The 13,209-nt window shown below is 39.9% G+C and overlaps 1 protein-coding gene across 2 annotated transcripts in view; it reads left to right on the plus strand.

The window, feature by feature from the left end:
- Positions 1-13,209, plus strand: part of FRY (FRY microtubule binding protein) — a 179,370-nt gene that overhangs the window by 94,052 nt on the left and 72,109 nt on the right. For both annotated transcript variants that reach the window (XM_084279472.1, XM_084279471.1), the window contains exons 25-31: positions 2,905-2,996; positions 3,182-3,354; positions 5,809-5,969; positions 6,808-6,918; positions 9,432-9,586; positions 11,164-11,263; positions 11,586-11,757. In XM_084279472.1, the coding sequence (XP_084135598.1) occupies positions 2,905-2,996; positions 3,182-3,354; positions 5,809-5,969; positions 6,808-6,918; positions 9,432-9,586; positions 11,164-11,263; positions 11,586-11,757 (964 nt within the window). The remainder of the gene's footprint in view (positions 1-2,904; positions 2,997-3,181; positions 3,355-5,808; positions 5,970-6,807; positions 6,919-9,431; positions 9,587-11,163; positions 11,264-11,585; positions 11,758-13,209) is intronic.

The raw sequence follows: 13,209 nt of genomic DNA on the forward strand, positions 1-13,209 counted from the left end.
GGGTTGGCAAGGCCATGTGTTTCAATTTCAATTGTCTGTTTATTCTAAATACAGCAGGTTAAGTGGCAAATTTATCATTGTTTTCACCTTCATCATAGTACTGTCCTTTCTTACAATAGAAGATCCCAATAAATCTGATCTGTCCCAGCGAGGATGAAGTAGTTTTGTGTCATTCCTGGCACATGCTGTCTGAACTGTTCCTAAAAATGTCTGGTTTTATGTTTTTTTAAACTAAGCAGTTTAGTCACAGCATGTGACTATGTGGCTACACAGGAAAGCCATGGGGAGAGCTTCAGTACTGGACCCCAGGTGCTGTTGAACTCAGTTTTCCCTCCCTGACTGTATTTTGTGTGGTTCCAGCTGGCTCCAAGCAGAAATCTGAGATGGCGTTAGAGGTAGTTCACACTCCAGGACAAGCCCCAGAAGGCACCAAACAATCAGACTTGTCCTCCCCCAAACAATCAGACTTGTCCTCCCCCAAACAGACTTGTCCTTCCCCAAACTACCCCAGCTGCTTTTCCTCTGCTGTGCTTCCTGTCACCCCCCTACCCCTGTGTGCAGCACAGCAGCCTAAAGGCCAGGTTACAAAGCCACTGCTGTGGCTGCAGAGCACCTCTCAGGTGAGAGCAAGCAGTTTGTGACAAGAAAATACACAGTGATAATGCTTCAGGCCAGAGAATTGTTTCACAACATGGACATATCCAGCCTTCTTGGGGCTGTAGCAATGTGAATGTGAGGCAGCATGTCCCACTTGGCTTTGGGGCCACGAACAGGCCCTGTCTCTGTTTGCCAGTGTAGACACAGCCACTATGGTGTCCATGCAGCTCTGCTCAGAAGTCTGCACGGCCATGTGCAGAAAGCAGTGTTGCTGCACTCATACTGTCCTCTGCCCAGACTTGGATGTTCACTGCTCTGTCTTCCACAGCAGTTTCAGTAAAGTATCCTCGTAGTGACCTCCTGTGCTGTCCCCCATCTGTCAACTCATAGTCTTTAGTGCAGAAGCCACACAGGGAATGTTGGTCAGGAAGAAATTAAATGATGAATAGGTGGACAGAAGCTCTCAGCTATGCCCAATATAGAAATAAACAAAAATTAATTCACTTGGCAGGCATTTCATCCACGTTAAGATTTATGTGGACAAATCTTAATGATTTTTGCCTGGCAAATGTCTGCTACCACGTCTGTGTTGCTTCACACCTCAGTTCACTTCTCTGCCTTCAATCCCTATGAAATCTTTGATTTGAAGGTCACTTGTTTTGATACTGGGCAGAAGTGGATTAATACACGTTAGTGCAGCCACTTGCCTCTGCCTTTTTGCCTGTGCACTGTTGAAGACAACTTAAACTTGAAAGGTCTTTTCTGGAGACGTACCTATTCAGTCTACCCTCAGGAAAGGACTCATGAGAATGCAGTGAAGTTCACAGTGTGCTGTAACAGCAAATTTAGCACATGGAAATTTCAGTAGAGGAATATGAGAAGAGGACACTGCAACGTTAATTCCTGTATTGCTCCTGATATGAAGAATTGGGCCACCTTCCTGCAGGCCACACCACCAGTAAACTCCGGGGTGACTGTATAGGCCGTATCGCTATAGAGAACATGGCAGGCCTCCAGGTCAGCAGGCAGGTATCCAACACACCAGAAAGAATGTCCTTGAACTGACATATGCTATGACTAGAAAGAGGATTGCCTGCATGGCCAAGAACTGCAGGGGTAAACCAAAATGGACATTACACAAGATCCACCATGTGGGCACTGGCACAGAGCTTGCCAGATGGCCTCTGACACTGTTGCAGGAGGCAGCTGAGCCTGTTAAATACTGCCTTACAATAAAACTGCTTTTTTCTCTACGTGCTCTTCTTGGAACCTTCAAGGAGTACAGGGAAAATAACAGAGCTCTAAATAGGACAAATCAAACAGCATAATGATTTAAATAAAACCTTTGGCTAGGATGCTGCAGACTGCCAGTTCTGGGTCAGAATACCAGGGAAAATACTGCATCCTTTCCCCAAGCATCTGCTGCTGGCCAGTGTTAGGTGAGCTAAGCCTTTGATCTGACTCTGTATTGTCATTGTTACAGTCTAAAGAAGAAAATTTGAGCTTTCTCTGATCTCTAGCAGCAAATTCCTTTGAGTGCTATAGCAACTTTTTGACCTTCTCACATTTTTGCTTAGTGGAAATGCCAGATATGAAGAAACAAGTCAATTTAGCCCTTCAGCAAAGAACAGGCCTTGTTGCATTCACATCTTTCAAGGCAAGAGAAAAGACAGAAAGGACAGCTTTCTAGGAGATAATAACATACAGTGAACCAGTTATCAACAGTGCAGTCCTGTTCTACAGCAGGAGTATGTTAACTGTGTGCAACCACTGGAGTCAACACACCCTGGAGTGTTCTGTAACGGTGTCTGCAGGGAGCTAAGCTGAATATGGCTGATGGTGTAGCTGCAGCATTAGCATGTTCAGGAATGGCTGATCACTAAAATACTTTTCCTGTTATCTGGTTATCTGTATTGCACTTTACAATGCTTCTGCACCCAAACTAGGTGGTGTTAAGATTAATATCCCTGCTACCTGAAGTTAGCATATTCTTTGGCACAGGAACAGTAAATATTAATATATATATTTTTATCCAAAGTTTCATTATTTTCTTTCCACATTTTCAATGAGGACTAATTTGTTCAAGAACAGTTAAAAAAGACAATCATTTGATCATATTTAGTTCTGTGCTAATGTATAAGCACAGCGTTGCACTGAAATACCCAAAAGCCCTCAAGTTCCTTCGTGAACAAAATACTTGAACTGGAACTCTTAAACCTCACAGCTGTGCTGACATTTCTGAAGTTAGTAGTTTTTAATGTAGGCACCTATGCATATAAAACATGGCTGTCTTTTTCAAATCCCAAGAACAAGAAACGTCGAGAACGCCGGGATCTGCTGAGACTACAGTTACTGCGAATTTTTGAACTACTTGCTGATGCTGGTGTTATAAGTGACAGGTAGGATGAGCACTCATAAATATTGATATGTAAGTGCAATAACTTTCAGTGTTTACAATGCTGTTTGTTCTTTCAAGAATTGTGCAATCTCTCAGATAGGGAGAGATTTATATGTGTATCTTCAGAAAGCTGTAGCATAGCTGCACTGTTTCCCTGTATTAATGCACAAATTTCCTTTATGCTAGTACAAATGGAGCCTTAGAAAGAGATACATTAGCCCTTGGAGCCTTGTTCTTAGAGTACGTGGATCTGACCCGCATGCTTCTGGAAGCTGAAAATGATAAAGAAGTTGAAATCCTTAAGGATATGAGAGCACATTTCAGTGCCATGATTGCCAACTTGATTCAGTGTGTTCCAGGTATGGTGCTCAATTATCTGAACATATGAAATTGCATTTAATGTATGTATTGAAACAGTAATTATTTTTTTTTCTTGTTTTCTGTGCTTTTTTCACTGCATGGGAATTGTCATATAATGCATTTAAAGGGAAATGTGGACAAAAAAAGTCTCTTTAACAGTCACAAAAAAATTCAGGAAGGCTTGTTGAAACTTTCAGTATTCATATATAAGAATCAGCTTTAAAAACCCAGCAAAGAAATTGTCTGTGACCCCTAGGAGCTCCGGATTTCTTTGACACAAAGCCTTATTTACTTCCCCTTGAGTTTATTACCAGATTCTTCATAAACTCAAACAGGCCTTGAGAAATATATGTAGGTGCAGAAAATGTACAATATTAAATGCAGTGAAAAACCTGCCTGAGGTGTTGAGATTGTGTCCTGTGTTACCTGACTGCAGTTGTGTAGTTGGGTTTCTCCAGCTGATTTCATGATTTTTATATACTGTGAGATCACTTCAGAAATGTAACATAATTCCCTTACTGGAAAATATAGTCCTCTTTAAAGTCCATGCAATGACTGGTGGACATTGCTCAGTCTATGAAACTCTGCTATCTCCAGGTTATTTATGACAGGATTTAATAGCATGGATAGCAACAAATAAGAAGAAATTTAAAAGAGTACAGTAAGGGAATAAATAATGAAAAGATGTTTTCATGTATGTTCACACATGCAAATTCTGTCAGTCATCTAGCTGCTTTCCATTGAACAAGCTCTGGGCTCCCTGGGATAAAAAAAAAGCCAGGGATCTCCTGGAGAGAGTCCAGAGGAGGCTACAAAGATGATGAAGGGCGTGGAGCATCTCCCCTGTGAGGAAAGGCTGAGTGAGCTGGGACTGTTCAGCCTGGAGAAAAGAAGACTAAGGGGGGACCTTATGAATGTTTATAAATATCTGAAGTATGGGATGCAGGGGGAATGGGCAGCCCCTTTTCAGTGTCTGTGGAGACAGGACAAGGGGCAATGGCTGCAAGTTGGAGCACAGGAAGTTCCACCCCAACATGGGGAAGAACTTTTCCCCAGTGAGGGTGCCAGAGCCCTGGGACAGGCTGCCCAGGGAGGTGGTGGAGTCTCCATCTCTGGAGAGATTCCAGCCCCGTCTGGACGCCTGTCTGTGCAATATGAGCTGGGGAGCTGCTTTGGCAGGGGGGTTGGACCCGAGGATCTCTTGAGGTCCCTTCCAAACCCTGTGATTCTATGATTCTAAAGAAAAAATGGCATCCTTGCTGTTCACATTTAAGACAGAAAAAATATTCCCTTTGAACTGTGTTGGTCAAGTTCTTTGATTCTACAATTCTATGATTCTATGATTCTATGATTTGCTGTTACCAGACAAAACACTGCTTTTCTTTTGTGTATTCCTTCTCCAAATGTTGCTCAATAACAACACAGGATTTCTTTAGTCGTTACTTTGCTCGGAATCTTTGCAAAGACCATCCTCTTTGCATTTATTCTCACGTTCTGCAAGGCACTTGGCAGAGGACTGTGTGTTGTATGAATTTTCCACAACCAAATAACCATACTGTATGCTTTGAGAGAATGCCAGAATACGTGCTACACTTCAGTAATTCAGTAATTCTATAAAGAGGTGCATTTGCTGCTAACAAGACAGCTTTAAAATACACCTATAACTAACAAAGCCCAAACTTGTAACTCCTAGCATACCACCATTTGTTTTGTCAATGTTTAACATTGTTAGCCACTGTTCATATTGATTTGCATTAGTATTGTCTAGTTAGACTTTGTTGGCTTCCTGCACAGTTTATAAATGAAAAATAATTGGCTGTTATCAGTTTTCCCAGTTTCTTTAATCAATGTGGTACTGCCTCTGCCATCATGTTTTGCTTTTGGGAATTAAAACTGTTCTTTAAATGATTTATATTTTTTTTTCTCCACGTTGTTAAGAATTCATAGATATTTTTCATTTGCATTTGTAACTTAGCAGTTCAGAAAACATATCACAACTTTGTCATAAACAAGCAGGGACCAAGTTTCTCTTCTTTTTGTCCCTACTTTTGACTATATTAGAATAAGATACAGGTATGTTTGGGTTGGCATTTAAAGAATTGGGGAAAAAAAGCAAATATTTACCATTAGAGGAATGAAAGAAGCAGTAAAAATATTCTGGAATTACTTTCAGGCATCTCTAAAGTCAGTACATGTATGTGTTGTATTTATTCAGGTACATGTTTGCATAAATGCACATTAATTTTGAACTGAAGGTTCTTAGAGAAAAGAGTCATCTTATTCTCTACATCAGATTTTTAAAAGGAGCTTTGATACTTTGGACTAAGTGTATACTGAGCATTTAAGAAAAACCCCCTGTTTGTAGAAATTTGAAATTCATGTTTTTCTCTCTGCCACATGAATATGTATTTAACATTAACAAATCACAACTCTTTCTGTTTCTGTTCACTTAGTTCACCACAGGAGATTTCTCTTCCCTCAGCAGAGCTTGAGGCATCACCTGTTCATCTTATTCAGCCAGTGGGCAGGACCTTTCAGTATTATGTTCACACCGCTGGACCGATACAGTGATAGAAATCATCAGATTACAAGATACCAATATTGTGCACTAAAGGTATTAAAGTTTTACTGTCAGAATCAGCAATGTAAATTTCCCAGTCAAAATTACAAGTAATTGTGGGGTTTATTTCATTCTGCTTCACAGATAATTGGAATTGGCATCCTTGATGCAAAGTTGCAGACTCGTATGTACACTCACAGTGGTATCAGGGAATATAGCAGTGTGAGCCACTGAAGCTGTGGGCTTTTTTAGTGGGCTTCTCAAGACTAATTCTTGTCAAAAGCAAAATGCATTTTAAAATTTTACAGAGCTGTTCATGAACAGGTTATCAGACTCAGTGAGAGGATATTAGGCTCTGAAATTAAATATAGTACCAAGTCAGAATCACAAGCACATCTCAAGCCCGTTGCCCACACTTGCCTGGACACATGTTCATAATAATAAAATACTTCTGCAGCAAACCCAGTTGCAACTCACCCACATAAGTAAGCTGGGAAAATAATAGCTCATACACTTAAATAAGCTGCATCACTTGGTATACAATAATTTTGATTTTTGCTGAAAAAATACTATTAAAAATCCTGTTGGTATGTATTTTTTTTTAGTTTTGATTTCTAAAGATTGGGTAAAATGACAAAATATATCATGAAGAATGGGCAAAAGGGGCTGTAATATTCCTGCTGAAATATTTAAACTCAACAGTATCTTGAAATCCACTAACATGTATACCAACCTGGTTACTGAGTCTCTAGCAAAATTGGCTGTTCCCATTTTCACCATACTTCACTCAAAAATAAAAACAAGCAACAGACCTGTTAGCCTGGGCTGAAATAATTCTGAAAGGTTCATTTGTATCACTTCCATGTGTAACTGAAGATTCTTGTGGTTTCAGGCCATGTCAGCTGTGCTCTGTTGTGGACCTGTATTTGATAACGTTGGCCTTTCCCCTGATGGATATCTATACAAATGGCTTGATAACATTCTGGCTTGTCAGGATTTACGTGTAAGTACTCAGCAAAACACATCACTGATGAATAACTTTATAATCTCTGTACTGGGTGAATAAGGAGTTTGTGATTATAAGAACGATGACTGTATATGTTATATTTTGCCTAGGAAACAATAGCTTGATGCATGGTTCTAACACAAAAGTGTGATTAATTTAAAAGCATTTAAACAGTGGAAGATTTATTATTCACAAAAATATAATATAGGTAAATAATAAGATCTTTAAAAATTGCCTTATGGCTCAGTGTTGCTCTCAACAGAAATCTGTGCTTTTAATCTGCTAATAAAGAAAGGTCAAAAATGTCACGAGCTCAAAAATATTTGTATTTCTATCTGGAGTCCTTCCACCCACCTGCTTCAGGTTTCTGTAGAATATGCAAAATTACAGAATCACAGAATCCAAGGTTGGAAGAGACCTTTGAAGATCATAAAGTCCAACCATTCCCATCCTAAGCTAAACCAGATCCCTAAGTACCTCATCTGCCCTTTTTCTGAACACATCCAGGGAAGGTGACTCAACCCCCTCCCTGGGCAGCCTGTTCCAGGCCCTGACAACTCTGTCAGGAAAACATTTGTTTCTAATGTCCACTCTGTCCCTGCCCTGGCACAGCTTCATGCCATTGCCCCTTGTCCCATCTCCTGTCCCCTGGCTGAAGAGACCATCGCCCACCTCTCTACAACCTCCCTTCAGGTAGTTGTAGGTGGGGAGAAGGTCTCCCCTCAGCCTCCTCTTCTCCAGGCTAAACAGCCCCAGCTCCCTCAGCCACTCCTCAGAGGATTTGCCCTCCAGCCCCTTCCCCAGCCTGGTTGCCCTTCTCTGCACTCGCTCCAGGACCTCAATGTCCTTCTTAAGATGAGGAGCCCAGAAATCCTTTCCTGCTTGGTAAGATAGTTGCTGGTGAAACAAATCTGAGTGAAAGTGAGTAGATAGGTATTTCAAAGAAGGCAAGAGGATGAATGATTCAGGAGAGGAAAAAAAGAGGGTTTTTTTTTTATCAACACGTAATAGAATGTTCTTGTAATTTTCTCTTCATTTCCATGAAGATGGATTTCTCTGTTGACTTAGTAATTAGCTAGTTATATTTCTGTATTTATAGCTGATTGGGCTATCTCTTTGATTAAGGAGGAGTAGGTTGGTGATTTACATCAAGTGGAGAGGTAGAACAATGATCTTTCCCTTTGGGGTATCTCTCTGTTCTCCCTAGGACTAACATACCAGCACAGATAATTGTGATTGCTAAAAAAATGCAGACATCAAAGCTTAAAGGCTTATGGAGCAGCTAGGGGATACGTGCTGTAGAAATGGTAATTGATTAGGGAAAAAAGGTTGGGCAAATTAGAAGAAAGAAGGGAAAGCTGCAGAGAAAATCTTTGTAGAATTACATAGGATTTGGGAATGTTGGTCCCAATGGAGCTGTAAAGATCCATGTGTTATGTGTAATTGAAATGCTTACGGGTTCTGTCCCACACACAGAACAAGAGAAAGGGAAAGATACACTTTTCCTCATGTCTTTTCACTATCAAATATTGTATCACCACATCTAATTGTTTGGTAGTATGTAGCACTCATTCACTAACCAGCAACAAAAGTTAAGATTTTTTAACTTTTCCCCCTGAAATGCAAAAGTTGGGTATGTTAGAGGAAATACAGCTAATGACTGTAATTCATGATTAAACATTGTCATGAAGGACTGTAACTAAACTGCACTGCCTACACAATTAGTTCAGATTTACATAAGCAGGTCCTACCTGGCTCATTAACATTAAATATCGTTTTCAGTCTTTACAATTAGTTGCCTACGCTTGGTGACAGAATATTAATAGGCATTAGTGTTCGTTGTTTTGGCACTATCCTCTACTGAAGTTATCACAGAGGCACAGCCCCAGCCTTAGCTGTGACATGTTTGTAGCAGTGGTGGTACCAGGATTGATGATACAAAGCCTGTAGGGAGAGTTTTCGGGTTGCTTGGCATAGTTGGATTAAACACACAAGTTTTCGTACTCCCAGGCTTGCAAAAGCTTCTGTGTTAGTCCAAAGAAGGATGAACATCAAAGTGTGTCATTTTATGAAGCTCACATGAAGGAGGAAATAAACATTTAACAAATCAGTTAACCAATTCAAATGGCAGTTGTCAAATAACAACTGTCTTAGATTTTCAAAATACTCTGCTTTTTTCCATGCTTAATTTTGGAAGCCTGCTTTGAAAATGTATTTCCTTTCACAGAATCACAATCACAAAGTTGGAAGAGACCTTGATGATCTTCTTTATGTAGTCAGACTTTATGTAGTCTTCATACATATAATTCTCTTGCAAGTGAGGAGTACTGAAAACTGAGGCATGTTTCAACTCTGCTATCCCTAAAATAAATTTATTATTCCTTTTCCATTTTATTTTTACTTACTCAAGGTTTTCACCTTGAGTGAGTGCCTATGTCACTCTAAGAATTATACAGAATGAACGTGCTTGGTCTCACCAGTCACGTTTTAACATGTGTTTATTTGTTCAGGTTCATCAGCTTGGCTGTGAAGTTGTAGTCCTGTTGCTAGAACTGAATCCTGATCAGATCAATCTCTTCAACTGGGCTATAGATCGATGCTATACTGGATCATACCAGCTTGCCTCTGGATGTTTCAAAGCCATTGCAACTGTGTGTGGAAGCAGGTATTAATTAATCTATTAATCTACACTTTCAATTGTAAAGAAAAATGCATGTACAGCTTGGGTTGTATGTTAGTCACAGTCATGTTGTATCCTCTCAAACAGCTCTTGGGGACTGTATCACTTTGTTTTTACAATTCAGAAAACAAAGTAGTGCACTCAGTAGAAGATGATCTTACTATGTATAATATTTGAAATCTGGGGCATTGCTATGCTATTTTAGTCAGGAAGACACAAAATAACCACAGCACTTCAACTTGAACCTCGGTCATATTTGTAATTTCAAAAGATTTGGAATGGTTTTTCACTCACAATAGAAAAGAAAAAAATGATTTAAGTGTTCCTAGCTTGAAAATAATGTTTCTGTTCTTTTTCTATTTGGCTTTCATTTGACTTGGTTACATGTTCCTTTTCTGTGGACTGGTGTCATCATTGGTCCTAATGCTGAGCCAGCTCAAGCTACGTGGAGACACAAGCACAAATACTGCTTTTCTGACAAGTCCTCAGAACATTTTTCATGTTCTTTTTATCTTTTGAAGACAAAGGAGGAGATACAAAGAAATTTAATGGTAGTCTAAAAGATAATGCAGGTTTGATAAAAAATAGTTTTGCAAAATATGTATAGAGAGAGACCACTGCTTGAACTACCTGTAAAATAAGCAGTGATGTATCTCATCTTTGATGTCTGTCTTTTCAACAAGAAGCTACTTCCCTTCAATTCTTTTTTATTATTTATTTAATTTTTAAGATTAGTGGAAGCGCAAAGAGCTATAGAGGATGCCTTGCATCTAGTATTTGGAATTACCAAGGATGTCCCATGCCATACATGTATTTGCCATATTTTTAGCATTAAAATATCCAATTAGGCATTCTGCAGCCTCCCAGCACAGTAGCTTACATCTAGTAGGAGAAATTGGTGGTTTACATCAGAATTGAATCAGCTGCATCATGAAAATATGGAAACTTGTTGAAGCCAAATGTTGTGACAAGGCAATTGCTTTTCTAGCAGAATTCTTATGAACTTCTTCATATATTTACACTTACAATTAAGGTTGACTTTATAGGTCATGAACTTTTTGAAGCAATTCCTCATGTTTACTCTTTGAAAACAGTTTTGATAGATTGTCTAACATCTGGGAATATTCGTGTCAGAGGTGGCACCTTTTCTGCAAAGGGACTGATTTAATTGCCACTTGGCTTAAGAAGAAGTATTTTATCCCTGGAAATTTTCATGCTACCCATCTTCTCTCATGGGTGTTGTCCTGTTCTATTATGTTATGAATTAAAATGAATTGACAGTTATAGACACAGATATTGCATTTATCACTGTGGGTAACTCAGTGCATTCCTGAGCATGAGTCTAAGGTAATTATAAATAATCCCTTCTTTCTTCCCATTCACCAGATGGCCCTTTGATCAAGCAGCATGTATTCATAAAAGCTCCCTTTCCCATATTCTGGTGTTAGAACAGAGAAAAGAAGGTTGACATTCTTTTTAGACCATATTACGGAGTAAATCAAAGTGAATATAATCTGCATTCCTCACCAACATTCACAAAAATGTACTGTTTATTCTTCTAGGAACTATCCTTTTGATATAGTGACGCTTTTAAACTTGGTGCTGTTCAAGGCATCTGACACCAACAGAGAGATTTATGAAATTTCCATGCAGCTTATGCAGGCACGTATCAGCTACTTTTTTAAAAAGCAACCAAATGCATGTGTCCTCGTATCTTTGGGGGTTTTTTTCTGAACTTTTAAAGTACAGTCTGTTTGCTTTTTAGTTTTGTTTTAAAAATAAACACATTTTCTCTTAGCTGTGAATACTTCAGGGAATATTTGCACAAAAATTAATGGAAAAATATTAGTTACGGTGTCTTTCAAATTTGGAGAGTGTACTCCAAAGCGTATAGATCATTCTCTGACATGAAACTTGAAATGCTGACATTTCCTGAATTAATGAATTTTTATTGCCTCATTATGTTTTTTTTTCTCTTTCATAGATCCTTGAATCAAAGCTTTTTGTTTATTCAAAAAAGGTAGCTGAGCAAAGACCCGGCAGTATCTTGTATGGTACACATGGTCCACTGCCACCTCTTTACAGTGTCTCACTTGCCCTTCTTTCATATGAACTAGCAAGGATGTATCCTGAACTTACCCTTCCACTTTTTTCAGGTATCTATATTTATTTGGCTTACTATTGACTTTACATTTTTGTACAAGCTGTAGAGTGCTAAGACATTTCCACCTGAAAAGAGCCATTCTTTTATAAATTTAGCTTGACCTGGTTTTATGCTGGTTCAGGTCAAATCAGATTTAGGAATTCAATACATATATTTCCTCGAGGTACTTAGACAAAGGACAGAACAGCTATTTAAAAACATGGGATTGGGATTCTGTGCCACTTAAGTCATCGTAGGGTAACTTTGAAATTACAGGGGCTCTGGATAAGTTAAAGCGACATTGGCAAACTGTACTATAATGGGTTCTGGTGTTAAGCACAGGGATTCTTCCCATGCATATCTTTATACAGATGATACTGGGGAGGATAGAATTCTTCATTTTATATAAACAAACGTGACGTTAACTTTGGGAAGATTCACAGAATCACAGAATCGCAAGGCTGGAAAAGACGTTTGAAGATCATCAAGTCCAACCATTCCCATCCTAAGCTAAACCAGGTCCCTAAGTACCTCAGCTACTCTTTCCTTGAACACATCCAGGGAAGGTGACTCAACCCCCTCCCTGGGCAGCCTGTTCCAGGCCCTGACAACTCTGTCAGGAAAACATTTGTTTCTAATGTCCAATCTGTCCCTGCCCTGGCACAGCTTCATGCCATTTCCCCTTGTCCCATCTCCTGTCCCCTGGCTGAAGAGACCATCGCCCACCTCTCTACAACCTCCCTTCAGGTAGTTGTAGGTGGGGAGAAGGTCTCCCCTCAGCCTCCTCTTCTCCAGGCTAAACAGCCCCAGCTCCCTCAGCCGCTCCTCAGAGGATTTGCCCTCCAGCCCCTTCCCCAGCCTGGCTGCCCTTCTCTGCACTCGCTCCAGGACCTCAATGTCCTTCTGAAGGTGAGGAGCCCAGAACTGGACACAGTACTGGAGGTGTGGCCTCACCAATGCCCAGGTCAGGGACACAATTACCTCCCTAGACCTACTGGCCACCCTATTTTTGACACAAGCCAAGATGCCGTTGGCCTTCTTGGCCGCCTGGGCACACTGCTGGCTCATATTCAGCCTGCAGTCACCCAACACCCCCAGGTCCTTTGCCTGAGAGCTCTCCAGCCAGCTGTCAGGTAGTATTTTGATTGCTTGTGTCCAGTTTTACCAGTGATTCAAATCTCTCTCAATGGGTGATCTCTATTTTCTGTTACTTGCCACATCTGCAAGTCACTAGTATCTATTTTATCAGAAATACATTTTGTCAGGGTTACTGAGAAGAATGTTAAAGAATCAGACCTGCAGGAATACCATTCAGAATATGCACCCTCTGAGGCCATTCCTGGGAACAATTCTATTTTGAGACCTGTCTGCCTGTTTCAATCTATCTAAAGTGTTTCTCTAGTTTTTAAATAACAAAATGTAATGTCTGTAATCATGGGAATTCTTACTGGCTCTTAAAAACCCA

Source organism: Gallinula chloropus (genome assembly GCF_964237585.1).
Source record: "Gallinula chloropus genome assembly, chromosome: 1".
Taxonomy (NCBI): domain Eukaryota; kingdom Metazoa; phylum Chordata; class Aves; order Gruiformes; family Rallidae; genus Gallinula; species Gallinula chloropus.